Source organism: Falco cherrug, chromosome Z (genome assembly GCF_023634085.1).
Source record: "Falco cherrug isolate bFalChe1 chromosome Z, bFalChe1.pri, whole genome shotgun sequence".
NCBI lineage: Eukaryota > Metazoa > Chordata > Aves > Falconiformes > Falconidae > Falco > Falco cherrug.
In genome coordinates this window covers 10,039,034-10,066,479 of record NC_073720.1, presented here as the reverse complement: position 1 = coordinate 10,066,479, position 27,446 = coordinate 10,039,034, and the positions used below count along the sequence as shown (strand labels likewise).

At 41.5% G+C, this 27,446-nt stretch overlaps 1 protein-coding gene across 5 annotated transcripts in view; it reads right to left on the bottom strand.

The window, feature by feature from the left end:
- UBAP1 (ubiquitin associated protein 1) overlaps positions 1 to 27,446 on the bottom strand; it is a 37,560-nt gene that overhangs the window by 5,496 nt on the left and 4,618 nt on the right. For 3 of the 5 annotated variants that reach the window (XM_055698702.1, XM_055698701.1, XM_027801927.2), the window contains exons 2-5: positions 13,381 to 13,421; positions 7,864 to 7,988; positions 4,828 to 5,757; positions 330 to 365 (exon numbers count right to left, since the gene is read on the bottom strand). In XM_055698702.1, the coding sequence (XP_055554677.1) occupies positions 330 to 365; positions 4,828 to 5,757; positions 7,864 to 7,988; positions 13,381 to 13,414 (1,125 nt within the window). In that variant the 5' untranslated portion in view covers positions 13,415 to 13,421. The remainder of the gene's footprint in view (positions 1 to 329; positions 366 to 4,827; positions 5,758 to 7,863; positions 7,989 to 13,380; positions 13,422 to 27,446) is intronic. The other 2 variants (XM_055698704.1, XM_055698703.1) reach the window with 2 other exon arrangements.

The window sequence follows — 27,446 nt, the reverse complement described above, 5'->3', positions numbered from 1 at the left end:
GGGAAGTTACTCACTGTTAAGAGGAAACCAAGTGGTGCACATAGTCTGACTCCCACCATACTCTTTTTACCCTCAAAGCAATCAACAACCCAGATTCTTCACAATACACCCTCCCCGGTGGGATCAAAGCATTCCCATACCCAGCCTTTGCTACAGTGAAGGTCCTTATGATACTGTGAAACCCCGAACCTCAGGGGAAGCGTGGAGCTTGCTGCCTTCACCCCAAGTTTACTCATCACCTATGATTTTTTTGTACTCAAAGGAACACTACTTCTGGAGATTCTCAGAAACACAATTCAGAGCAAGCGCACAGGTATTTGGGAACTTACCACAGGGATTTCTGCTTCCTTGTGGTCTGGGTGTACCTGTTGGGCAACACATAAATAAGATGACTACAAACATCATGTGTCAGTGAGCGGAGCTTGCTACAGATGGGGGAGAGAGCTTCTATAGGAGAGATCTGGTAGTAAGTCTACCATACTAGGGAGACACGTGGTCTGATCAGGCTTCCATATGTGAGATGCAGACATTATGCAGCTGTCTGCAGAATCACAGAATCATTTAGGTTGGAAAAGACCTTTAAGATCATAGAGTTCAACCATTAACCCAGGACTGCCAAGTCCACCACTAAACCATGCCCCTAACCACCGCATCTACAAGGCTTTTAAATACCTCCAGGGATGGTGACTCAACCATCTCCCCGGCAGCCTGTCCCAGTGCTCCACCACCCTGTCAGTGACAACGTTTTTCCCAACACCCAACCTAAACCTCCCCGGCACAGACTGAGGCCGTCTCCTCTTGCCCTGTCACTTGTCACCTGGGAGAAGAGAATGCTAAAAAGAGCATGATTTTTCTACAAACACCCAACACTTGGTTCCACTCCCTGCATGCCAAGGAGGCAGGGTCATGTTCCCTGCTGTACACCATCGCTAAGAGATCAGCAGCGCAAAGTCAGAACTTTGCCCCATTGAATCTGCCCATTTCAGTTCATCCATTTAAAGGTCTTCCTGCATTTTAAATAGAAGTAGAAAAGACTGCAAGAAATCACTGTAGACCAAGAGCTTTAGTTTTTTTGCATTTCTTAGCAGTTATTATGATAATGTAGATTGCCTGAAAGCTTGTCCACTTCTTTCAGAAAGACATTTTTTAGGCCCAAATTAAGCAACAAAAAACTTCATAGAAAACCAATTCTGAGAAAATCTATTAGGATTTTGATAAATTCCATTTATTTGGAAAAAAAAAAAAGAAAGAAAGAAAAAAAAACCCACACCAAAGAGGTTTTGTTCTGTATTTTTGACCATTTTAATCTCCAGGGTAAGAATTTCTCATCTAAGAGATAAAGCCTGAGAAACCATATTCAGTCTGATGGACCTGTTTACCCAAGAACCTCTCCTCACTGTGACAGAGAGGTTCAGAGCTCTTAGCACACACCCTATCAAGGCATTTTGCCAGAGCAAAAAGCACTAGAATATGGCAGACACTGAAACAGGTGTCTGGAGTAGCCCTGAAATCAATGGAAGGATGATGGTTTGTTATTGATGCTGCAGCCAGGAAAACCAAAACCACTTCTGAGGCCAGAAATTCAAGACTCTCAGATAACCAACTTCTCCTCCTTAATCTACTTGACAGCCTGTGCCTGTGGTCAGTGATTTCCAGAATTAACACCTAAAGGAGTTGCTGGGGACAAAGCCAGGTCACTCAGCAGCTGCACTCCCTTACATCTTCAACTTGCACTTCAGTGCCCTTCAAACAGACACGCAGTGCTTTCAGCAGAGGTCTGCACACTGTGCCTACTTGTAAGAGACTTCTACAGAGGCCAGGAGCCCTGCGTGCAGCTGGTGTGCCCATACACATCAAGCTGCTGTAGCGGTATATATTCTGAATGGCTCACCAAGAGTGCTCCATCCTCCCATAACCAGAGAATTCTGTACATGAATTGCATCATACTAGTCAGGTCTCCGACCACTTTTGTTTAATTCCAACCGGTTGTCTTAACTAGTGATTCCTCCCTCTAATTCTGCAAAAAAATAAACCCCAGTGAACTTAAAAAAAGACAGGAGAGAGGACCACCCAGGACAGAGGCAGTGCAGCTTCAGAAAAATCACAGGTTTATCTCCATGCAAAATCTTCTAGATCCAACTCACTGGTAAAACAAACTCCAGTAGTAACTCCAAATCCAAAGTTACAATTTCTAGTCGGGGAGGCGGGTGGGGTGGGATAAATCGCTGTGGAATATACTGGGACATACAATTGTCTTGAGACTTTTTAAAAGGCTGGGCAGAGAATGGAATGAGAGCAGCCCTGAGGAGGACTTGGAGGTGTTGGTTGGCTGGCAAGAAGCTCAACATGACCCAGCAGTGTGTGCTCACAGCCCACAAAGCCAGCCGTATCCTGGGCTGCACCAGAAGCAGCAGGGCCAGCAGGGTGAGGGAGGGGATTCTCCCCCTCTACCCTGCTCTCATGAGACCCCACCTGCAGTGCTGCGTTCCGCTCTGGGGCCCCCAACATAAGAAGGACATGGATGGACCTGTTGGAGCAGGTGCAGAGAAGGGCCACAAAGTTGATCAGGGGGCTGGAGCACCTCTTCTATGAAGACAGGCTGAGGGGGTTGGGGTTGTTCAGCCTGGAGAAGAGAAGGCTCCGGGGACACCTTATAGCAGCCTCCCAGTACCTAAAGGGGCCTCCAAGAAAGCTGGAGAGGGACTTTTTACAAGGGCATACAGTGACAGGACACGGAAGAATGGCTTTAAACTGAAAGAGATATAAGGAAGAAATTCTTCACAATAAGGGTGGTGAGGCACTGGAACAGGTTGCCCAGAGAAGCTGTGGATGCTCCATCCCTGGCAGTGCTCAAGGCCAGGCTGGATGGGGCTTTGAGCAGCCTGGTCTGGTGGAAGGTGTCCCTGCCCATGGCAGGGGGTTGGAACTAGATGATCTTTAAGGTCCCTTCCAACCCAAACCATTCCACAATGATTCTATGAAAAAGGCCAGGCTTATTCTTGGGTAAACTTACAGGAAAAGGGACATGAGCTAAATGACCCTTCTGCTCCCAGCCACAGGGACAACTGTGACTTCCTCCTATCATTTTCATACTCTTGAGAATCTTTGTTGTACTTACTTCAGTTTTTTTCTTTTCAACTTTTGTTGCATTTACTTCAATTTCTCACAGCTCAGCTGTCATTTTCAGCCACCAGAACCATATTGTGGAAACATGAAACACACAGTCTGAAGTCTTGGAATTTAAACAGAAAGAACTAGTTCTGTCAGCATACCTACTTCCTGGTTTGCTACTTCCAAAGCAGAAATAGTTTAAAATTAAGATCTTTATTTTTTTGTTTGTTTATCAGTTTGTATCTTCCCTTACAGCATTCTCGAGAGTACACCTTCCCTCTTGGTCTTTAATAAATTAGTTTTAATTCAGCACAGAGATTTGAAAATTTGGCTGAATGCCCGTCTATTTAGTTCTAAGTGATCTTCCATGTTAATCCTCAGAGATGTGTCTTAGAGGTTTCACCCGAGCTACATATGATCACACAACTGCCTCTCAAACCCGTGATCCATAGCAGCGGGCAGCTATTCAGCACATTGGTACTTCTGTCAAAGTTTACCATATCAAACTTGTTCTAGTTATAATAAACAGCTGCTGCTGTGCTCTGACAAATAAGCTACTTGTCAGAATACTGTATTTTGCAATTAATAGTGCATTTACCTAAGCCTGCAGTAAAGGAACAATGGGAGAGAAGCTGTGTCACTTGTTTTAGAGCCCATGGTGACACACAAAAACCTATTGTATGCCAGTAAGACCACAGAATCACTGAAGCACTGCTTAGATTGGAGAGAAGAAACCAGGTTATTTTAGAGCTAGCTAGAGAATTTGACTATACAGCTGTCATTATGCTTCATGAGTCTTGGAGTCCAAACCTTAGGTTCTTTGGGAAAAAAGCCCACAAGCTTAGTCAAATCTCTGCTCTTATTCACAAGAGGACAAGGACAACAGCTGGCGTGAAGGTAAGTGTCCTCAATTTTAGAACTTGCTACAAGTTTGAGGAAGCAAAGCATCAACCTCCTGCCTCAGAGCTGTACAACTGACTGTAACTTAGCAATCTGAGATGATCTTGAAGATTGCGTTTGGTATCCACCAAGCAATCCTTCCACCTTCCTTCACAAGTAAGGGGGTAAATACCAGATTTCAGACTGCCATCATCATCTTCCTTTTAAATTAGATTTTAACAGGATCTCAGGAAGAAAATTAAAAAAAAAACCCAAACCTAAACATGTATTTCACTGCAGGTCAACAGCAAGCACTTTCTTTCCTAAATGACCCAGCACATCTGTGTTTTTCAATGTGTTATTGCTTCTGTTCCTTGAAAAGCCTGCATTTCCCATTATTTCTAGCAAATAAATAGCCAAGTAGAGGAACAGATCTAGCAAAGATTTAATTCAAAACCTAACAGCACTTCAGAATACGATATATCTCAGTTGGGTAAGACAGAATGCAGGATTGTACAAAAGAGGTATCTTATACGCTTAGCTCAAAGATGTGCAACTATGAACAAGATTATCTGAAAAGATGAAATAAAAATCACCAGAATTGGTCTAAAAATTTCAGATTTTGGGAAACCTGAAAAGTAATAACCTGAAGTCCAGAACCGCCAGTATGCAAACCTACTGGACTGATCAATTTGCTGTGTAAATTAGGACTATCTACACATCACTCCCATTAAATGAAACTAAACCCAAAGCCACAGTACATTTTGCATGCAATATTTGCCTCCACATCTCCACACATGCCCCAGCAACCCTGATTCTAATCTACTGCATTTTTACCATAGTCGCTGTGCTTTGAGATGATTCTTCTTTTGTATAAGCTGTTGACACAGCCAGGGAAGGCAGCCTGGATGAAGAGGATAATGTTGATGTCTCCATGCCACTGTCCTCATTTAGAACAGAAAGACCAACCATATGGTGTCCATTCAGTTCACTCGCTTTACTCTGAGCACAGGTCTGCAAAGAGCTGAGCAAAGTGCCATTGCGGAGACAGGTAGTGCTGTGGAAAGTGCTTGTGAGCTTTGATGATTTTTGGTCACTATCATCAGAGTCAAGTTTAGGAAAGGACAGGGATTTGATATTGCTCACTGAAGTGATAGGGGACAGGGACACTTTGGAAGACAAGGACATCTTTTCACAGTTTCCCAACTGCGGTAAAGTGATAAAGCCATTGGGTTTGTGAAGGGGCTTGAAGTCCAACGTGGCCCTTTCTATGGATGCCAGAACTTCCTCATCTTGCAACACAGCCTCAGACCCTCCTTTGGGCAAAGTATTATCTAACAGCTGGGCAACAATTGGCCCAGTAGTACCAACGTGAATTTCAAGAATATTTTTTAATTCCTCCTTATCATTGATAGTTTTTAATTCCAGTTTGTCAAATGGGTCTTCTTCACATTCAAAATCAGCTGGGTTGAAGTCTGCTTTTGGACAAGGTGGACTGAGAACCTTTTGCTTCACAGCGCTGCTGTTGGCTGGTGTGGGAGTAAGAATATTATTGTGCTGCAGGCTAGCGAGGATGGGGTTAATGGGAGGCGGCATGGACTCAGGGCAAGGTACCTCTGAGAACCCCATTTTGTCGCTGACCTCTGGAACTACTTTTGAGTTTGCTAGTGCTTCCTCTGCCTTGCGTTCAGCTTCTCTCTGGGCAGCTTGAATTTTTTTGGTATCTTCAGCCCACTCAATTGTTTTCTTTTCCAGTGAGAAGTCATACTGATGAGGGATGTGGGAGAAAGGAGAGGAGGGAAAAAAAAAAAAAAAAAAGGATCAATTACAAGGATCATAGCCACTACTTCTTACAGGAACATAAGTAACATAGAAGAAGTACTACATGAATTACCATGGACAGGCATCATTTCTTTCCCCAGCATCTCGTCACCTACAGACTGTCAAAGCTAGAAGACAACAGAAGTAGTTCATTTTGCCTCTAGCAGCAAATCCTGGCTATAATCTGAATTAAAACATTGTATTTTGCCTCATTCCTACATTTAATTTTGCTTTAGAACTAATACCAAGATAATTTTCACAGCCCTCCCACCATCTTCCCTGAGGACAACAGATGGAGCAAGGGGGAGTCTAATGCGCTGTTACTAGGTGAACAATCATACCCAGATCTGGCAATGCTGAACTATGCCCTGTCCACTAGTTCTACAAGTCATTCAAACCTAGGGCAGAGTATTTTTGCATCTAAAGACCAATATGTTATTACTTAGCTCCCCCTAAAAGATTCCTAGCCAACTTGATATTAGAGTTTTACACCCAGGGGTTTCAGAGGTATTGGTATCCTTACGCCACTGCCAGCGGCTCACCAGACAAAGGGGATGTACTGGCTACACCAATGACAACTGCCTGCACTATCAGGTTTTGCTGCAGTTACTGGCATGACAGGATCCCACAAGCTTTTCTCATTTAAGATCAGCTCCTTCAGGGTCAGGTTAGCACAGGAGGGTGTTTGTAAGCTACTCACTACCAGTTTAGTAGCCACTGTTGTAGGTCGGTTGAGAGGACAAAATTCTGAACATATTAAATTACTTATAGCTTTAACACCTTGGGAGGAATGAAGAGCCTCAAATGCTCTTTAGATAACCACAAAAAAAAAAAAAATCAGAGAACACAGCCTACAAGCTAAGTCCAGGGTGTACCTACCTGCAACTCACAAGAAGTCACAAGACATCCTTCCCAGGATAATGGAACACAACCAAACAGAGTACTCTTGCCATGGGACTGCTAGGTCATACAAATTCCTAGCTCTAAAGAGAAAAAAGCCAGCAAGGCTTGCTAGGCTTCTAATAGGCTTTTCTGGGACTTATTTGTTGCACCACATCCCATCCTATAGCAGGCTCCAGTGAGATCTGGAGACCTGTTGTCTCAACTGTACTAAGAGTTCCCCCTTCCCTTAGCTCTAAGACTCCAAGAGGTCCAGGCTGCTCAGACTGCCTCCCTTAGCTCTTTCACACCAACTTAACTGGGTGAAAATGTGTTTATTAGGACAATCAGGTAATCATTTAAAGGTTATAATGAAGACGACATGACGTGGCATAATAGGGTAATATACAGGGCAGGGCGGGAAGGAAAAGGCAGAACCATCTACAGCAACCTGTCATGGCTAACATGAAAACAATTATCAGTTGGGACACAGTTCAATTGGACTTCCTGTTTCACCCTGCATTTGTGGATTAGATTTTTCAACAGTTAAGCTAAATCAATTGATTTTATGCTACAAAGAGTTTAAGGTAACAGAGACACGCTCCTCAAAGACCTGGAAGCTATCTAGACCAAGCTGTAACCTGTCTGCCCTACAGCTGGAAAATAATTCCCACCCAGAACCACAGAGAAAACAAGAACGGGAAATTTATTTCTTCATCACGCTATTATGAGAACCCATAAAATATGCTTGCAGAAACACCTGTTAACATCAAACAAGATTCTGAAAATATGCCGTAGCATGGGTGTATCAGTTCTTAGCATTTTTCCTCTCAAAAATGCTACTCAAATTTAGTCAGGGTAATGTTTAGACCTGCAACTATACACAAAAACATAGTGCTTTCTTGAAGCAGATAAAAAGCCTAATACACTAAAATAAATGTTAAAGTAGTAAGAAGTAAAAGGTTTTTGCATGGTCTACTGTATTTTTATCTTTCTATACTTTCTAACAGATCTTCTACATCTACTGCCTGGCATACTAAATGGCACTACAGGACTGACAAGACTAACAGTTGAATATTTGCAAAATGTAACTATGTGCAATTTACACCACCACATGTTGGGGGCCAAGGGCGTGGGGGGGTGAAGAGCGCAGAAAGGCAAAACACCACTTACCTGGGCTCCTCTGACAAGCTGAGAAGAATCAGGCAGGCAGAAACCAATGGGTAATCCAACCTTTGCTGGGGTTTTGAATTTGTCTCCTATCTTAAATGGGACATCATCAAGATAACTGAAAGGCCCTAAGATCAAAAGCAGAAATTGTATCAAAAAACCTTACGAGCTTAATGCATTCAAATAAGGCAAATACTTTTCCCTCTGCTGCCCCAACTACACCAGGTGACTCAAATACAAAGGATATTGCTTAATCAGAAACACACCGGATCTATTTGGACTTTATTGCCTCAGGTTTTTGTTTTGATGCTTGGGTTGGTTGGGTTTTTTTGTCTGGTTTTGGGTTTTTGGGTATTTTTTTGGTTTGTTGTTTTTGTTTTGTCGTGTGTGTGTGTGTTAACGTTCTAGCCTGTAACTAGTTTACGCCACATAACAATTCAACAACTTAACAGATTTTGAAGCAAATATACCCAACATCTTAGCTTCCCTTGTGACAAGACTATGCCTACACAACTGGAAGCTGAACACTGTATTCTGTCTCAATAAAAAGATTCATCACTTTTTCGTCATATTCAAAGCAGGATTTAAAACGGCCCAGCTTCAGAGCAGCTACGGCAAACTAGAAACCATGGCATTTGAATTTTAGGAAGTAGGAATGAACATTTGGACAGAATGGGTCACAATGGTAAAGTGGCCCAAAGTCTAGGTGTTCCACTTTAACCAAAACACAGCAAAATAGCTCAAGACTATTTAGCATAGCAATTCTGATTTTTAAAACAAGGCTATTAACTTAAACAGCCGTCCAATTTGTGATCACTGTAACGAGAGGCCTCAGACCTTTTCATTGTCCTCCATTTGTCCTTTATATCTATCACTTAGACATGGTATTTAAAAAGTGTTTTAGGACAAAACGCTGCAGGCATCCTGCAAACTCACACGGCAGAATCACTTAAGAGCTCAATCACCTCCAAGAAGACAGACTACAGGTTTGCTTTCCTTGAGCTGCTGTGAAGTAGTATTAGAAGACCCACAATATAAACTACACAGAGTTTTTCAATTAACTGAAAGGGATCACTGGGCTAAGCTACAGGCCAGGTTTCTGGCCATGTATAACAATCTGAAGTGCTCCTCTAGCACTCATTAGTAACTTCGCTTTGAGTGTTGCGGATCCAAAAAGACATGAATGGCAACATCTAAGACACTTCAACTAACCTCTTGCTCAGTGAGCTGTGATTTGCCTTTTATCTGACCCATTTTCGTACTCAGATGACAGTTTAAGTATTGTTTGTGTTCCTCCACTGTTGACTCATCTACAACAAGGCAGCCACAGGCTCCAAAAGGATGAGCAGCTTTTGAGAACAGGAACACCCTGTTAATTTGGAGTTAAATGTTTATGTGTTGTCATCACTTGAGCTCTCATGCTATGTACCACACTGGCTGGTTGCAGAGTCCTGTTAGGACACAGGTGGTATTTCTTCCACCTTTGAAACCATCAGGATGAATAACCTACATCTCACCTGTACCACCAGGATGAAAAAATGGTCCAGCCAGAAGATAACAGTATCTTCACTGAATCTTATCAAAAAGCACACATTCAAGTATTACACAGCACAGCTTCCAGATGGCACCTCACTGGCCACTAGCACCACAGCATCCAAATTGTATTTGAGCTGGCAGTGAGAACCTGGATTTGCCAGTGTGTTTGCTTATGCAGAAAGAGCAACTGTGGTAGCCTTTGGGCTGAGAGCGATAAATAATTAGGGCCAGGTGAGAGAAACTGGATCTCCTGACTCTTCAGCCTGGTGTGACTGCGGCTACTACGTGCTGCTTAGTCCTACCGGCTCTAAGCGGGACAATCCAAGCAAAGCAGGATTACCTCTCTGCACTGATCTCACAGCCCAAATGGCTCAGTATGCAGGTACTTGTCCTATTAAACCTATTGACACAGTAAGTGGTAGACACCTCTGCTTGCGCAGCTGCCACCTTTGCCACAGAAGGTACAAGCACACATTGTGGTATTCACACAGCAACACTCTGTTTTGGTACAGTAAAAAAAATAAATCTAAACACACCTAGACTAGATGGGCTGCACTGACAGCTGCCAGTTTAGCCTCAGACACTAGAGTAAAATAAATAAGTAGAATAAAAGCCTTCTAGAGTTCTTCTCAGTATACTAATTTTTTAATCATGACCTCTGCTATAATCTCACCTTGAGTGTAATTCTTCTACTAAACCTGCAAGCACACATTAAGAAACACAGTAACTGGTTTAGGACATTTGTTGGTGAAGTCTTTCTGAGGCAAAACACTGATTGCACACAACATCCCAGCTCAATCAGAACAGTACTAGCCTAGTGAAGTCAAAATCTGAACCTGAAGGCCAAGAACCCTTTTCTTTATGTAAATGGATAAACCTTCTGACTGAACTTGTTGACGGGTAAGGATGCAAATTGTTTTGAATGGCAAATTTTAAGGCAATAAGCAAAACCTACATAGAGAAGATATGCAAACCACTGTTTCAATAGTCACATCCTGAAGTGAAGCAATTAAAGGTTTTTCTGAACTGTTACTTAATGTAGCCGTTAGCCATTTCATCCTTTTAGCAGTTAAAAGCATACTGAGGAAGTTCTGAGAATAGCCCTGGCAAAACTAACAGTCAGTCTGATCTCTGACACTGCACAATATATAATATTCCTGGCCCAAGGAACTACTATAAGAGTAAGATTTCTCTACTTTTTAGTGTAATGCAGAAATCACTGGCCAACTCATAGAAGTGTTCTCCAGTGTGGCAGCAAAATGGGAACATCATATAAAACCAGTTATGAATAGGAAACAGTTGTGAAACCAAGTGGAGCTTAGTTTTTGTGGTCACACAAATGACACTTACATAATTTTCAGAAATTGGAGTTAAAAGCTTTCAAGTTTCAAAGTGATGACAGAACAGCAATATTAACATACTGCACCTGGCATAACCCAAGCTGTTTGTGCAACAGATGAGAGCTGCATTTCTTGATATTTACTTGATTACAATACTTACTTGAATTTAAGCTTCAATTTTAAATTATTTAAATGACAGGAGTGCATCTGAAGTTACACAGGCATAGTTACAGGCATATGCTAAGAATACCCTTCAAGAGAGGAAAAGGGTTCCTTTCTCTCCACCCATACCTTATGCTCCTATCTTCACCTCCATCTCAACATGGTCCTGAGCAACCTGCACTAGGTGGCTCTGCTTGAGCAGGGGGTTTGGACTTGATGATCTCCAGAGGTCCCTTCAAACCTCAACCACTCTGTGATTCAACAATGGTCCTCAAACCTCTAATAAGCTGCTCAACAGTAAGTACAAGAGATGCATTGCAGAAGAATGGCTGCAGAAGCACGGCTTTAGAAGATCTGCACAATCCAGGCCTGGTATTAGAATAGGCCTGTAATCAGAATTGTGCTGAAGTTGCTGTGCTGAAGTTAACAAGAAAGGTAGCCTTGAGCTATTCTTCAATCCCGAGACCAAGTAATATGTTGTGCCAACAGGCCGTGGCTGTAACAAGCTGCAGCTGCTGGGAAAGCAGGTGCAGGGCCAAGAAAGATGGGGACCCGTATGGGAAAATAGGGAGTAACAAACTACAAGGCTGAAGCACAGCAACTCAATTAGCTACATGGATAGAACGCTTATTTTAGTCATGATAGTTAGGGGTGTGAGAACCGCGCACGTTTAGAGACTACTAACCAATTTTACTTCTGCTTTACGAATATGCATGTGTATCGGTTCTATGTAAGTAGTGTTAGAAACTAATAAAGTTGAGCAAGATGCATAACTCTTATTGAGCGACTTCTTGACTCTGGCGAACCCTTCTTCCAACAATGCATCAACTGTGTTGACCAGTTCCATCAGTCTGCCAGAGCCACTGAGCTGAAAGCAGCTGTTGGGCTAAATGCTTTACAGTAAGCCAGAATTCACTTATTGGGATTAATCCTTAACGACCCTGGAGAAGACTGAAACAATTGCCCTGCAGACTTCTTAAGACATAATAAGCCAAGGAAGTTTCTCTACTACTCCTCAGGAACAGTACTGTGACAGTATCGCTGGTGTCGTTAGGAACAGAGGATATCCAAAAGGGTAGACAAGTTAACCAGCCAGCTTACAGTACCATTGGTTTTGACTTTGTGATTCTGAAGCCAGAAGCATGTTCCACCACACTATACTGTTTTGAGAAATATTTAAGACAGATTGAATTCTAGCTCCAAGCTAGTCTGGTTTAGGAAGCAGAAGAGAAATAAAAACAAACTGAAAAGACAAGCAGTTCACAATGTTCATGGAGACCATTCACAGATACAAGAGCAACTGCTGAAGAACTGGCAGCTGTATAATAAACTGTCTTGCAGCAGGATCACTGGGCCACAGCAAAGGAGACCCTCTAAACCAGGGATCCTCAAACTACGGCCCGCAGGCCAGATACGGCCCCCCAGGGTCCTCAATCCAGCCCCTGGTATGTACAGATCCCCCCGCCGGGGGCTGGGGGGGGAAACCAAGCAGCCGCAGATGACTCCCTGCCACTTCATCCGCGCACCAGCCCCCTGTTTAAACAGTTTGAGGACGCCTGATCTAAAATTTAAGTTTTGATAAGCCATTTTTATTAATCCTTACCCATGTATTTAAGTGAGGCATTTCTTACTGTGTACTTCAACTTTACACTTGCAAGACTGAATAAAAAGCCCAAGGTAAAACTAAATTCCTCGAGACCCTCTTATCTGGAAGATTAACCATGAAGATCAAAAGGCTGAGTTTCTAAAAGCAGAAGTTTCTATAGCATGAAAAATAATGTTAGAAATTTCACATTAACCTCCCACTACTGCCCTGAGTGACTACTGATTCGAATAAGCTACACTGAAGTTCAGTTTGTTGTATGCGAAGTTCCACAGAAATAACTAACCCTTTCACATTACGCCCCACTTGCTAAAAGAGAAACACGTATACAGGCAAATAATTTTTTATTATACCGAACATCTGCATGACACTATGCATCTCAAGTGCAGAAGATAACTCTCTTCTTCACTTGCCTGCTGAACCAGATTAGTCCAATTTAGGGGAAAAAAAATAATCACTGCTGAGCAAAAAGCAAGCATAAATCAATGATATATTAAAAGTTTCACTTTCAATTGAACTTTTCATGTGACTTCCACAGAAAGAAGCTACAGATCTTTTGTCCACTTCAGCAAACATCAGATCGGTATCACAACTGCAGTTCAGCTTTGATTTTGAAGGGGGAAGCAGAAAGTATTATTCTGCCATAAAGGAGTGGGAAACAGTCACAGTCTGAATTTCAGTTTAACCAGAAAACAGGGACAGCATCAGCAAGCAACTACGCCAGAAAGAAGCCAAGGCACTTCATTCGTAACAAAAAAAAAAAACCTACTCAGGGGCTAAAAAGATTAATCTTTATGGACTGTCTGGGCTGGGACATTAGGCAGCAGCAGTAACAGGATTCATCCTGTTGAAAAGACAAGGATGCCAAATTTCACTTACCGTGCGAGTCAGCACCCAACTTCTTAGAAGCCATTTAGAACCTGAAAAACATTTTATAACAGCTTTAACAACTTTATACATGTAGCACAGCATAAGTCTATGCAGTTATACCAAGTCTTATCTCTAGATTATGGGACATGCTGCAGACACTTGCTGTTTATCCTGTTCCCCAGATAATCAAACTTCTTCTACAGCATTGAGAATTGACTAAGCAGACGAATTTAGGCCAGGGTCTGACAATCCAAATGGCAAAAGGAAGAAGGAAAAACCAAATAGCCAAGATCCAGGTTGATCTGGAAGGCTGACAGTTCCAGATCACAGTGCTGAGAGGCCACTCCATCCCAGCCCCATGGAGCATACCCTGCCTCCCCTGGCATTAAGGAAATACCACACTGATCCTCTTCATATTAATCCCTGCTGCTCTAAAAAGCGATACTATCATATTGGATACGCAGTCAGTTAGCCCGCATGGCACTTGTCAGACACACTGGGTAACGCACAGATAACAATACAGGTATACAATAAATGGTACCATTAGGAAGTTATTTTTGGATACACACAAGAAAACAATGCTAACAGAAGTCCTCATCCACTGCTCTCAGTTTTAGTAGCAACTTCTAAAATTTGGATGCAAGTCCTACACGGCCAATAGGTCAAACACTGAAGTGCCCACCCAGCTTTTAACACAGAGTAGGCCTGTCCTGATAAAACAGAACTAGCTGTCTGATTAGTTGTCAGCTAAAACCCTGCTTCAGGATGCTTATGCTGTGTTCAACAACTTAACTGGTTCTTTTGCTAGATTACAAGTACATCACAAGATCTATCTCAAGACCCCACAGCATAGTTCTTCAAATAACTGAATTTCAAAGTCCACCTTTGACATTATGCAAGACAAAGAATCAGAGTTGCCCTTTGTTTCTGAAGTCCTCCAGCTCAGACTGAAATGCCCAACAGCCATTCCTCAAAAAATATGAAGTTATCTGGTACGCTCCCACCAGCAGCAGGCAGTTGTCAAAGCGTAACTTGGAGCAGATATAACACTCACACTAATCATTCCTCAATCAAGGTCTAACTCTTAGCCCCACTGTTTCCATTGCAGATTCCAACTGCAAATGTTAAAGTAAGGGTATCATAAGGTGAGGATTGCAGAGACAGCTTAGCTGCTCCTCCTGACAGCTGCTGACCAGTCCGAGGTCAGGAATAGCCAGTTTCAAGTCCTTTAGGAAAGCACCTTTTGCTGTGCAAAGGTCCCTGTCAAGATTATATTGAAACAGGTGAACCAACTCTACTGCCTAGTGGGAATTCAACACAGATAAAGCCAAAGCTCTAAGGAAGATTAGCTGGGTGCAACTCTCAGACTTCACGAAGCACAGCAAGTAGAGGCTAGGCTATAGGGAAACGAGTCATGCTGAGAACTCCAGGCATGACTCCGTGTGTCATTCTGCTCAACGCTTGTCAGGTTCTTCTCAGCACCTCTCTCTGCATCGGTACGATGTCCAAAACCACTCCACTAAGCCAAAGAACTGGTTTTGCCATTAGCTGGCAATTGCTTCTCAGAAGCGAACAAAACACTGAGGATTCAAAGACATAAGAAAAAGGAGGTGGAACAGTGACAAGCCTGTCAACTCAGGAAGGTTGTCAAGTGCAAAGCCACAAGACCACCTGGTACAGTTGCATGTCAACTGCTAGAGCTGAATGGGTGTTATTAGTCCCAGCACCACAGAGGAGACCAGAGTGCAGCCTACAGCACATGGAACAGGCTGCACCTTTCAGATCTGGACCACACTGTCAGACAGGCTGCTACATTGCTAGGTCCTTTGTATGAACCTAACAATTTAGACACCAACTTGATTTGTTATTAATGAAAAAGCCAGGCCACAGGTACAATCATACAGCCTTCACATACCTCACCAGTCAGTCCTCTGTATGTCAGTGGAGACTGTGAGCCACTGCGTGCACACACATACTGCAGGTACCAATCATCTACTACTATCACAGCAGAGCTGAGCTAGGGACAAGCCCTCTGTACACACATTCTGTAATTTCTCTGAGTTTTTTCTTCTTCTAGTTACTATCCCAGACTGAAAAGCAAGTGGTCCTTTTCTACAGGATTTTCTGATGAGAGGCAATAACCTCCTCCCTTTGGCAACTTAACTGACAAGGAAGTTTCTCAATCCAACACCAGTTATCTACAGGCACTGGAGTTTATTGGTATCTACCTCACTTACCGGAAGCAGCTAACTCCAGACTGTACCTACATGAAGGACATTGAAAAGGAAATTCAAACAGATCATTTTTAGGACAGTAATTTATATCCCCTCTCAGCAGGCCATAGTAAGAACACATTAAGCTTACCATGCCACACACTGATGTTGGGTAACTGAACACCTAAGTTACCGTGACACTATCAACTTGCTCCAGGGACATTAATAGCAACGTGTGTGAATCCTGCAGAACCAAAGATGTGCATGCCTAGCATCCAGGGAGGGAGTTTTGCAGAAGTATAGCAATCTGGAGCTACATAAAGCCTTGGATGTGCCCTCAGTGTCAAAACACTCCACATAAGTAATATGTAATAATAAATCCTGTAGTAAAATTCCAGTGCACACCCAGCACCTGCATTAACTTCAAGGTGCAGTGGGAAAAATGCTTCCTCTGCCATATGTGACACAGTATTTTAACTACAGAACTAGCTAAGGCCCATCAACAGGCAGCTAATCACGAAATGGACTATTTCCAGTCAGTCACACTTTAGATTCAGGTAGCATGTGAGTTCATAGCACACTAGCTCTTCCTGATGTACTGTGAGTGTTCACTTATTAAGATACCATTACTGCAGAAGGCACTGTTGGCACACAGAATTGTTAAGCACTGCACGCTAACACTGTAACAGGCTGCCAGCTACATTCTGTCACATCCTTTCCAAAGGGGGTTCAATTAAAATAGTGTCTTGTGACTAATCAGATTTGATAAGCTATTCGGGTCCCACTATTACTAGCATCTTGCTGTTGTGCTGTACTGCTGTCTGGAAAAAAAAAATATTATTTGTAGCCAGTTAGAAGATTACTAATGTTGCTGCTATGCTTCTGGGCATTATCTGAACTGCATTTGCTTAGTCAAAGCTGTTACACTGTGCAGTAAAGGTTTGCTTACCTTCGTTACAGCTCTTAGAAATTTAAAGGACTTACTCCCAAAGCCTCACTCCAAAACAGCTAATGGACAACTGCAGCCCTACCACTGTTGCCTTTGAACTCCAGAACAGGGCACTGAAGGGCACCTGTGGGAATGGAGCACGGGGGCACACATTTTCATCCGATGCTTTACTACACATTTTAAATTGACAAAGAACATGCTATACTGCATGTAAGCTTTTCCAACACCTTTCCCGAGCTAAGGAAATAAGTTAGTTGCGAAGTACTACAGGTGTTTCTCACAGCCACCTACAAGCTTTCTTCTATAAATGTCAACCTCCTTAGCCCCATTCCCTCATTCTTGGTTCTGGCTAAGCATCTGCAGAGAAGAGCAGAGCTACATGGCCCTAGAAGTTATAAGCAACTTCAATGTCAGCAGCCACTGAAGCTACCTGATGAGAACTCTTCCCTTCCTATCACTAAGTTAATTTTCCACATAGTAACACCAAAGCAACAGGGTAACGTTCTCAAAACCAGCCAGCCAGAGCAATATAGTATAGCAGGGCCCAGGATGTGGGCAAAGCACCTCAGAGTGATGGCAGAAGGGGATGGGGGTGACAGGCAAACAACTGTGTAAACAAAAAAAACAACACAAAGATGCACAAACATAGAAGTCACAAAACTCAGGACAGAAACAACTGACACAAAGGGAGAGGTGACAAGCTGGAAAGGCTTGAAGGGACAGCACAGAGATGACTAAGACAGTCCACTTGGCACGTCACCACTTAAACCTGAATGACTACTTAGCTGTGCTGCCAGACACCAAGGAGAACACAGAAGCGTGACTTGGTACAGTCAAGTAATACCAAAGGAACAGTCTCATCAACAGATGAGAAAAAAAATTTATGACCAAGAATGATTCATGAGAATCTGCTAAGAAGTTGGGGGTTTAAAATTTTTAATTATTATTTTCATATTACTTCTGTTTTCCCTGAAGTTTCTATCTGCATTCATTTTCTTCCGGAAGAGCTGTGACTGGTCAGGTGAAGCATCCTACCACTAACTGTACCTGAAACAGCTTTCCCAGTAATAACTCAAGCCATTTTAACTATTCATCAAGAACTGGCCTCCAGCTGCTACACCCATCGTTTTGGTGTGCAAGTATGTCTATATTCCAGACCACATGAATTCTCTGAAGTAACTCCCACCTAAGATTCAGACAAATGAGAAATGCACTTATTATGGGCCAGAGGAAACCAAAATCCCTCAAGCTATCAACCACAATCAAATCAGCACATCTATGATTTTCAAAGAAAAGACACCTGATCTGGCAACTTCCACTTTGCCTGCTTACACATTGTGTAGTCTAAGTACAGAAGTGAGGATGCATCCACGCACTCTGAAAACTACAGAAAGTCAAAAAGAAAAGATCATTTTCTGCTGGCTACATTACATTCATGAACTACTGCTGATTTTACACTAAGAAACAGTGAAAAGCAGTTTGATTCAAAGTGACTGATTACTAATGTGCCACAAGTATTCCAGATTTACACAGTGGTTTAAGTTTTTGCTGTAACTACTTGTTTCAGTGCAAGTGAAAGGCTATAACCAACATCAAGATTCTGTATACAGCCTCATACAATAAAAATATAAGTAGACAATGCCTGTTCCATATCAAAGCTTCCCACCTATGTTCAATTATTGTTACACAATTGAGATCTTACATAGACTTACTGTAAAAAGCTTATCACAGAAGTTTACTACAGTATAAAACACATTCCATTTTAGTTTACTGCAGTCTCCAAACAGATGGTATCACCTCAAAATATGCAGCAAATACTCCTGCTCTGTACCTCTAACAGTTCTGCAAACAATGAGCACAGTCAGCTGTGTGCAGGTACTGCCCTTTCATAAAGCATGATGATGTTGAGCCACTGACAACAGCTGTTTGCATAAAGTTGTTGTAAAACTACGTCTGACATTCAGGAAGAAAAAGCATGACTTTCACTAGTCTTGGCAGAAAAAGAAGTCTTAAGTATGTACAGGAATTCCTTTGAAGTGCTACTGCAATCCAGAAGATAAGGTACATAAAGGTTTTTGGTCTATTTTAAGATCAACAAGAACAAACCAGACCTTCCTTCAAGCAAACACTGGTATGGAGTTTCCATCCCAATTGGCAACGGCCACTGGTTAAAACAAATCTAATGACATGTCTTCATCTCGCAGGATGTAAGTAAAGTAGTCGCCCTAAATTTAACCAAAGGCAAAGCAGGGATTACACTGACAATGGGGTGTGAAGAGAGGAAGGGATAAGCATACATGCCCCACTGATCAACAACCCAAGCAATTGTGACAAGAGATCTAAATTTTGAAGGACAGCACAAAACATCAAACTAATCTAGACTGTTATTTCCAGTGCAATGACTAAGGGGCAGGAATCAATAAAATGGTGCTTTTAATAACATTTCTAGAATAAGTGAGTAAGAAGGACAGGGAGAAAAGAGCCCCTGAAGAGGTCTGCATGCATATCACATTATTGGATTATAGACAACACTCTTATGATGGCAATAATATCCATTACAGGGCTTTATATGCAGAAGTTGGATAGCATCTTCCTAGCAGTGACAAACATTAGGAGAAATTGATTCTTCAAATTGCGCCATTGCTTAACGTGACACTGTGGGCAATTAGACCTTCTGCTTCAGTGTACATCAATCAAAGGGAAGTTAAAATGGGAGACAGCTCTTCCACACCCTCTCAGAGAAGCACAGCATCCCTCACTGTTGTTAAGTATATGTTCACTGCATTAATATTAGACACCTGTAGTCACACAGCTACCCTCATCTCATGTTCCACTTTGTTCATTAAACATGCTGCACCTGTTAAAAGCACATACTATCGGGGCAAGCATTTAAGGCTCTTAAACTGGTAACAGATAGCTCTATTCCTCCTTTAAGACCCTGACTCTGTATTTGGGACATAAGGTAATCTGCCAGACATTTCACCCAGAAATAAGGGAAAACCCTACAATGGCTGAGGAAATGCAGTACACTAATGCACCAGTTTTTCAATCACTGTATCACTAGCTATACAAGCTTCCAGTGTGGTTGAAACTTAAGACACCACACAAGCCTTTTCGCACAGACAAGAGCATAAGAAAATTGAAAATTACTTATAGACAGTAGTCAAGACAGATCAGTCAGTGCAAGCTTTTCCTTTGGCCAGAGACGGACAGGCCATACACCAAATGGGTGACCTTTTTAAACTTACTGTTTCCAAAAAGTAGAGTTCTGTCACAAGAGAAAACCATCTGCAACTAACATCTAATGCTGGCCTCATCTCCAAATTCAGCAAACAAGGGAATAGCCTGGGTTCTGTCAACTCTGAGACCAGATGTAGATTTTACAGTGTAGTTCATGCCAGTGACTGTTACCCAAGTTATTCACAGATCATCTAAACAGAAAAGCAGAGGGAAAAAATACGGTTTTACATATTCTTTTGCTTCAAGATCACCTTCACTGGTCTAGAAGTTACATCACCTAGGAAAGGGTGGTAAGCTAGAAATGGAAGGACCATCTCCCCCTTCCTTGAGATGCAACAGAAGCATTACAGACATTTGCATGATAAACCATAGCAGAAAATATAAATATGCTGTGCAACTCCTACATTCTAGGAAAAAAGTGAGAAAAGACATTGCAGGACTTGTACCACCAATGAGGATTACAATAAACTCACAATACAGTAATGAAACAAGTCCCACATTTGATGAGTAGAGCAACTGCTTTTAGTTACTATTTTCCTACATGTAAAGTTTGGGTAACGAATACCTACCACTTTGAGAGCTTAAAATAGTATTATGGAAAGCATCTAGTAACTATTAACAAATTTAGCTACTTCAGCTTAATTAACACATGACTGTACTACTACAAACAAATCAAATCTTTAACAGTAATCTTGGCTCTAGCCAGAGCCAGGTATGTGCATTAACTTTCCCAGTTGATCCTAGCATTTCAGAAGAAAACTAATATTCAAAACAACCCTTTTCAAATTAAGAGACTCCTAGCTAGAGAAAGTGGCCAGCTTCAGCAACAAAATAGCCCACTTATACATCTTTAACAAAGAACAGAACGAAAAAAACAGTGGAATATCCTGCATATTTAAAATGTATGTCTGGAACCCAGAGCAGCATAAGCTAATTAAAATGCTGCTCTATTTCTTGCAGTGATACTTCAAGATGGAACAAGCCGATTCTAAAGTACTTGAATATTATTAATACTTCAGACTTGTCCCAGTTATAAATGAGGAGAGCTAGACAAACATTCCCAAAATGCTGCCAACATAAAACAGCTTTTACCATTAATCAGAATATCCCCTTGTTAATAAAAAAAAATAACAGTATCTGTGCAGTTTCAAGCTTTCTTCTTATGCTTTTTGACCAAGAGATGTGTATAGGTGGCCGATCCTGTATTACTTAAAAACAAGTTCACTCACAACACTGACAAAGGAATTCAAATTATTTTATTGCAGAAAGCAATTTGTATCCTTTTGATAAATATTAATTAACTGGAATTTAAAGCATTTATACACGCTACAGCAATTAAATTACTCAAAAAAAAAATGGTTCAAATGGCTTTGGAATGGTCCGAAGAAAGCTACACAGCTGTCACTTTTTCCTTGTCAAAGCTCAGAAGATAAATGGTACTATTTATTGATAAGCATTTTTGTCATCAAACCAAAAAATAGCTATGGGATTACTTCAACAAAGCAGACAAAAAATATCTAGCCAGAAATCAAAGTTGGACTAAAGTTTTAAAATGGAAAAATGAGATCTGCCAGCAGGTCAAACATCACTTGCTATTTCATATATTTGAACTCAGCCAAAATACATGTCTACTGCACTGTACAAGAACAATGGGACCAGTGTTAGACAACTATAGATTCATCATTTTTTCATCTTATAATAGGGTCACATGCACTACCCACTCCCACCACACATTTAGTATTTCCCCAGAAACCTCAGTACGGTACTGACAGAAAATACGGCCTGTTAAATTAACTATTCCACCTACAAACAACTCTGGCTGCAGCAAGCAGACTAAATTGGACTCTGCATGGGAGCCACTGCTTCAGACCCTGACTGCACCCTTGGTCCAAGCAGTTCACAAATACACTTAAGGCCACCAACAGCATTCACCCACTCCCTGCAAGGATCTCTCCCATGATGTAGTTAAAACTGCTGAACTTTTCCAGCCGACATCCCTGTTTTCCATTAACATACCTCATTTCTCTCAACTAAAAGAGCCACATTCTGAGAATGGAAGTTCCCTGCAGATTCACTTAATACAGAAGCCACTAATCATGGAATGGTGTGGGTTGCAAGTGACCTCCAAGGATCATCTACTCCAGACCAGTAGCTAGCTGACTGAATACCAAGCAAAAATTAATTCCAAATCAAATATAAGGATAAATGCATTTATTATATTGCAATATAATAAAGGAAAATAGCATACAATATGATAAAGGGAAACAGTACTAGTTATTATGCACAATATAATAAAAGAGCAATAGGAGCCAGGCATCAAATCATCACTGCAAAGTGCTGAGACTAAGAAAAAGAGGCATCACCAATCACCCCCCTTAACATCATCCAGGCCCACACTTTGGCTGGGAAGCCCTGTTGCAGCTGGCACCAGGAGTCTCTCGGTAACTGGGAAAACTCCTATGTAGTGCCTCCACCTGTTGGCGAGGCTTCTGGCCCGCTCCTGGAGCTTGGCCACCTCTATACTCGTGAAAAACAGGAATAGTTCACACACCTAGTGTATGTAAACTTCCAAGTTCAGACTAAGCACAGGAGCGCACTATCTAATGCCTCATGAACCTCATGTCAGGAACACTGGTCAGTGCCTGAGCATGGTGCAGTTACCGTCATGACATAGCTACACACAATATTTATTGTCTGGACAGTCCTACTAGTATCTTGCTTGTTCAGGGGGCTCAGGACAAACACTACCTGCTCATTAAAATTGTCCTTGAGCCCCCTGAGCTCACTGTCCAAGTAAAACAATTCTTAATCAAAGACATTTTTCATAAGCAGTCATCAATTTAATAAATTCTCACCACAACTAGTCAACCTGGCCTTGAACACTTCCAGAGAGGAGTCATCCACAACATCTCTGGCCAACCCCCGTGTTTCACCACCCTCATTGCAAAAAAATTTCTTCCTTATGTCCAATCTAAATCTACCCTCTTTCTGTTTCATCTCTCACATCTGCCTGTTTTATGGGCAATACTTCTATTCATCATAACTGACTTTTACCAAATACATACTTTGAAACAGATGAAAGCAGAAGACTTAAAAACTTCCTACTACTGAAGCACCAAAGAGCCAATCACAGCATACCTGGAAAAGTGTGCTCACCAAAACGTTTTAAGTGACAACATAAAACTCACACCATCTCAAACCTTCCTGCTTTTCAAAACAACTCTCAGAAATTTAGTTTGCCTTTGTCTTGACAGCACTAATGTGAGAAATGTAAATTCCACCTCAGGTGATACAGATGTGATATTCTTCACACACTTGACTTTTTTATGCAACTTCTTCCACCCATCAGCATATCACTGGTACAGTTCCACCTTTCAGTGCCATCTCATTTTGTCCTTAATTCATACATCACTCCTACTAAGCCAACAGGTATCTGACTTCATCCAACCCTTCTTATCAAGGCTGAGATAAGAAAACAAGCATAGACACAAACACACACCTGAAAAGATCCCAACTTTTGCTGCACTGAAGGACAGAACTAACAGACCAAGAAAAAAACCCTCGTCCCAGTTTAAGGTGAACACTCACCTCAGCTATTTCCCTATGTTTGCCTAGCTGAGGTCTCACCAGCAGCACACCCCCTCCCAGACTAACTCAAGAGAACAAGGAATCAACTGAAACATGAATGCAACCCCTGAAGCACTTGAAGCAATGAACTAAACAGAAACAACTCATTTTTGTGCAAAAGCAGCCTTCAGAGACACATCAGCTTCACTTCCCTAGGATATTTTGACAGATCTGACTCAGCTTCACCAAACTGGCCTTACTCCTATGTTGTAAGTCTGAGTAGGTTGTTGCATGAGACTGCCCCACAACCATCCAACAGTATTACCCACAGCTTTTTCTCTCCGAACATCTAACAGACTGGCAACAAAATGGGAGTGCTTACAGTGCAGAGGTCTATCTCAGCAGACCTTCATTACTATGACAAAGCAGCAAGGTTGCTTTCTTTTTTTTTCATTTTAATGCAGGAAAGTGGAAAGACTATGGGCTGACCATCTGAGATGGCAGATTTTCTCCTGTAACCCGAGAATCAGTCCCAGCCTGCCTCTTATAACTCACATGTCTGACTCAATCCAGCTCACTTTAGGAAATAAATCCAGTGCTGCCTAATGATGGACCAGGACCATCACATTTACATTCCTGCACTAACATCAAATCACAGTTTAATTTCTTCTTGAAAGAAGAAAAGCCTTGAAGCAGGCTTGTAGTAAAGTGGATACAAAAGTTCTCTCTTTCTGTTCAAGCTGAGAGAGAAGACCTTTTACATTACTTATCGAATCAATTTATCCAGAGTATAGCTAGACTGCTGCACTAAATACTGGTATATTTCAAGTATTCATCTCCTTGGGAGGGGGGAGAGAAGGCAGAGGTAGAAAGCAGAACTTCTTCATCAGTCCAATATCCTAACACATACAGAACATGTCAAGAGACAGGCAAGACCTTCAGAACTGTATACTCCTTGCACACACAGTATGTAAGCTCAGGTATTAAAAGGGTGACATTATCATGTCACACAAACAGATGTGACAGCCATTCTGTCAACCAGATGTTTATTTAGGGATTCCACCTCCAGCTCCAAAAGCAGCTTAGACCACCAAGCCATTCACACCACATGAAACTTTTTCACCTTCATCCACCTTCATTTATCTTGCATCTTACAATATGCTGTGGATTCTTTAAGCTATATTTATTAAAGCTTTTCCAGTTAAGGATCTTCATGTAGAAGAGAAAACACAACATAACAGTATTACATTTATGTCCATACTTGAATTTGCTAGCTTTCCCTTTGCAAACAAATTAAGAAATATTCAACAGTGTTAGTTGGAACCAATAAGCTTTTTACTGTCTTTACTTGCATTTTCACTGCAAAGAAACTGCATTACTAAGCAAAGGCATTCAGTGACCTAGGAATACATTATGAGCTTTTTACCAGCTATCAAAAGATTGCTAGGTAAGTCAACCAAAAACATGTATTAAACTCCCTTCTACAAAGAAGGAAGCCTGTAACTGCAGGTATTTAGAAAACTGCCCCCTGCTAAGACACTAATCAGAGTCTTGCCACTGTTCTTCCACAGACAGTTCACAGGCTTAAAAGAAGCACACATTGCACTGGTGCAAGCATGAGAGTCCTCATTAGGTACAGGTGTCCTGAAATACATTTTGCCCTCCTCTCCACAAAGTCTGACAGTTCTTCAGATTAAAATGGTAACACAAATAGTTGGCTGACCAAAATCTGATACAGCATTTTCTTACCCAAACACTTTCTTTAAATTATTCCTCAGATTATTATCTAGAAGGCAATACCTCAAACAATTACATACAGAGTTGTAAAAGTAATTGCCAGTACAGAGTCCTGCCAGCCAATGATCCCTGATGGTACTACAGCTTGATCAACAAAAAAAAAAAAAAACGAGCTCACAAATCTCGGAGGCATGTAATGTCTTTATGGTTCATTACATCCCTTGAGTGCAAAGTTATTTTTATAGTACCACAATTCTGCTATACATTTTTGTTTCCAAAACTGAAACTCACACCTCATTTAGCAGACACATTCATCTATCCATTCACCCACTTCCCAGTGAAGAATCTGAATGTACTTTTTGAAAAGCACAATAAACCCCCTTATTTTTATACTGTTTCAAACAGGAAGCAAAATGAAACTCAAGTCTTTCAGCTCTTTTCTACCAAAAGTCAAATGGACTGGCAACAAACTGCTTGTGGTGACCTAATAATTAATAAAAGATTAACACATTCTTTTTTTCTGAGGGTATGCAGCATAAAGCTTTTCTATCCTTTTTACCTACAATTTTACTCCAGATTATTAATGGTGATTTTGTTCACATAAATTCCTTTCCAAACTACACGTGCCTCCTATATTTCTGTGTCAAATTACTACAGGGTACTGTGCAAGGACATTAATAATGAGCTATGTACAATGAGTGATGAATGGTATACTGCTTTTCTAGAAAATGATGTGCTTGTGTAATTATCCAAAGTTGGGAGGTGTTCAAGGACCCTTATTGTCAACATGATGAATACACCAAGACCCTCGGTGTCAGCACCACGGATGTACTAGACACAAGGTCCTTGGATTTGTTATAAGGGCCATCTGGTCCTAAGTTTCTGTTGTGTATATAATATGGCCAAGACAAAGACTTTAAATCATGCTCATTAATCTATCGAGGAACAGAGCCTGTGCAGAAACAAGAAAGTAAATAGTTCACTGGAGGAAGACTCCCGATCTTCATCCTGAAGACCCCCAGACACCCACTCCTCAAGGACATTGCAAGGGCCGAGATATCTAAATGAATTCCCAGAATTGTAATGAATATGTAAACGATTTCCCAGAAAGTTAATAAATATACATGAGTAACCTGTATTGGGGGGGGGGTGGTGTCTGAAAAGTCCCCTCGGGGCGCATGACTTTGGTGGAGCGATCCCCCATGCACCCAGCACCACCGAATAAAGATAACCTCTGCTCATTTGAATACTGCTGACTGATTCTTCAAATCAGACACCACATGATGGTATTAGTCATCAGGGTGGATCCCAGAGTGGCTTTGCTGTATCAGAAAAGGAAATGCATATGTTTTAACAATTACTTTGCAGAGTGAATAATCTAGTTTTAATTTAGAGCTCAAAACTAATGAGGCAAATAAAGTTGAACACATGAGCACATCTCTTTGCCTAGATTAAGCACAGTGCTAACACTTAACACAGCATAAATGGCAATATGCACACTCAGAAATGCCGCCTCCCAAACTCGGGGAATAAATCTCACCAGTCATTTCCGTCACACCTTCACCTGCTGCTGCCAGCCTAGAAATGCCAAATGGTGCAAGCACAAATGTATAGATTAAGAAAGGTCTTAAGTCATATTTCACATAATCTAGTAGATAGTGACCATGCATGCTGACATTGAGCAACACAGACCAGATTAATTAGGAGCTCACAACTCTTTATTACTAGCTTCCATTATACCAACTACTAACAGCTAAGCAGCTTAAGTATATTCAGACCATCTTCCAGCTGAAGAACTGACTCATTCTTCTGATTTAAAAATGCTACTCTGGTGTAAGTGTTTCTGACACAAAAGGCAGCTGAGAACATACAAGCTCAGAATTTCCATTTGAACTCAGCCACTTAGTTAAAACCTGCAATACTACTAAAGCAACATGGTATTTTGAACCAATCTGCTTTCCCCCATAGAAAATTAAATTCAAATCTAAGTCAAAACAATGATACACTTTTCTCCATTGCAAGCTAAAAGGATTCTGACAGACCTTGTAGCCTTCAAAGGGGGAAAAAACCCCCCAAAAATAAACCACCCACAAGCAAGTCTGGAAGGACAAGCTATTCTTTCAAAATTTCCTAACCATGGAGAAGACAGTATTTCTTAACTTTAAACAAAATGCCTTCCCCATGCAAGCAAGGTTTTGGAATAAATCTGACCATTTAAGAGAGGAGAAAGCCCCCAACACTCAGTTTCTCTTAAGAGACCTCAATATAAGACTACACGGACTGCAAAAGACCATTAAGGACACAGAACATGAGCTTACTCAAACCTAGACAAAGGGTCAATGTATTAAGCAATGCACATGCATACCATA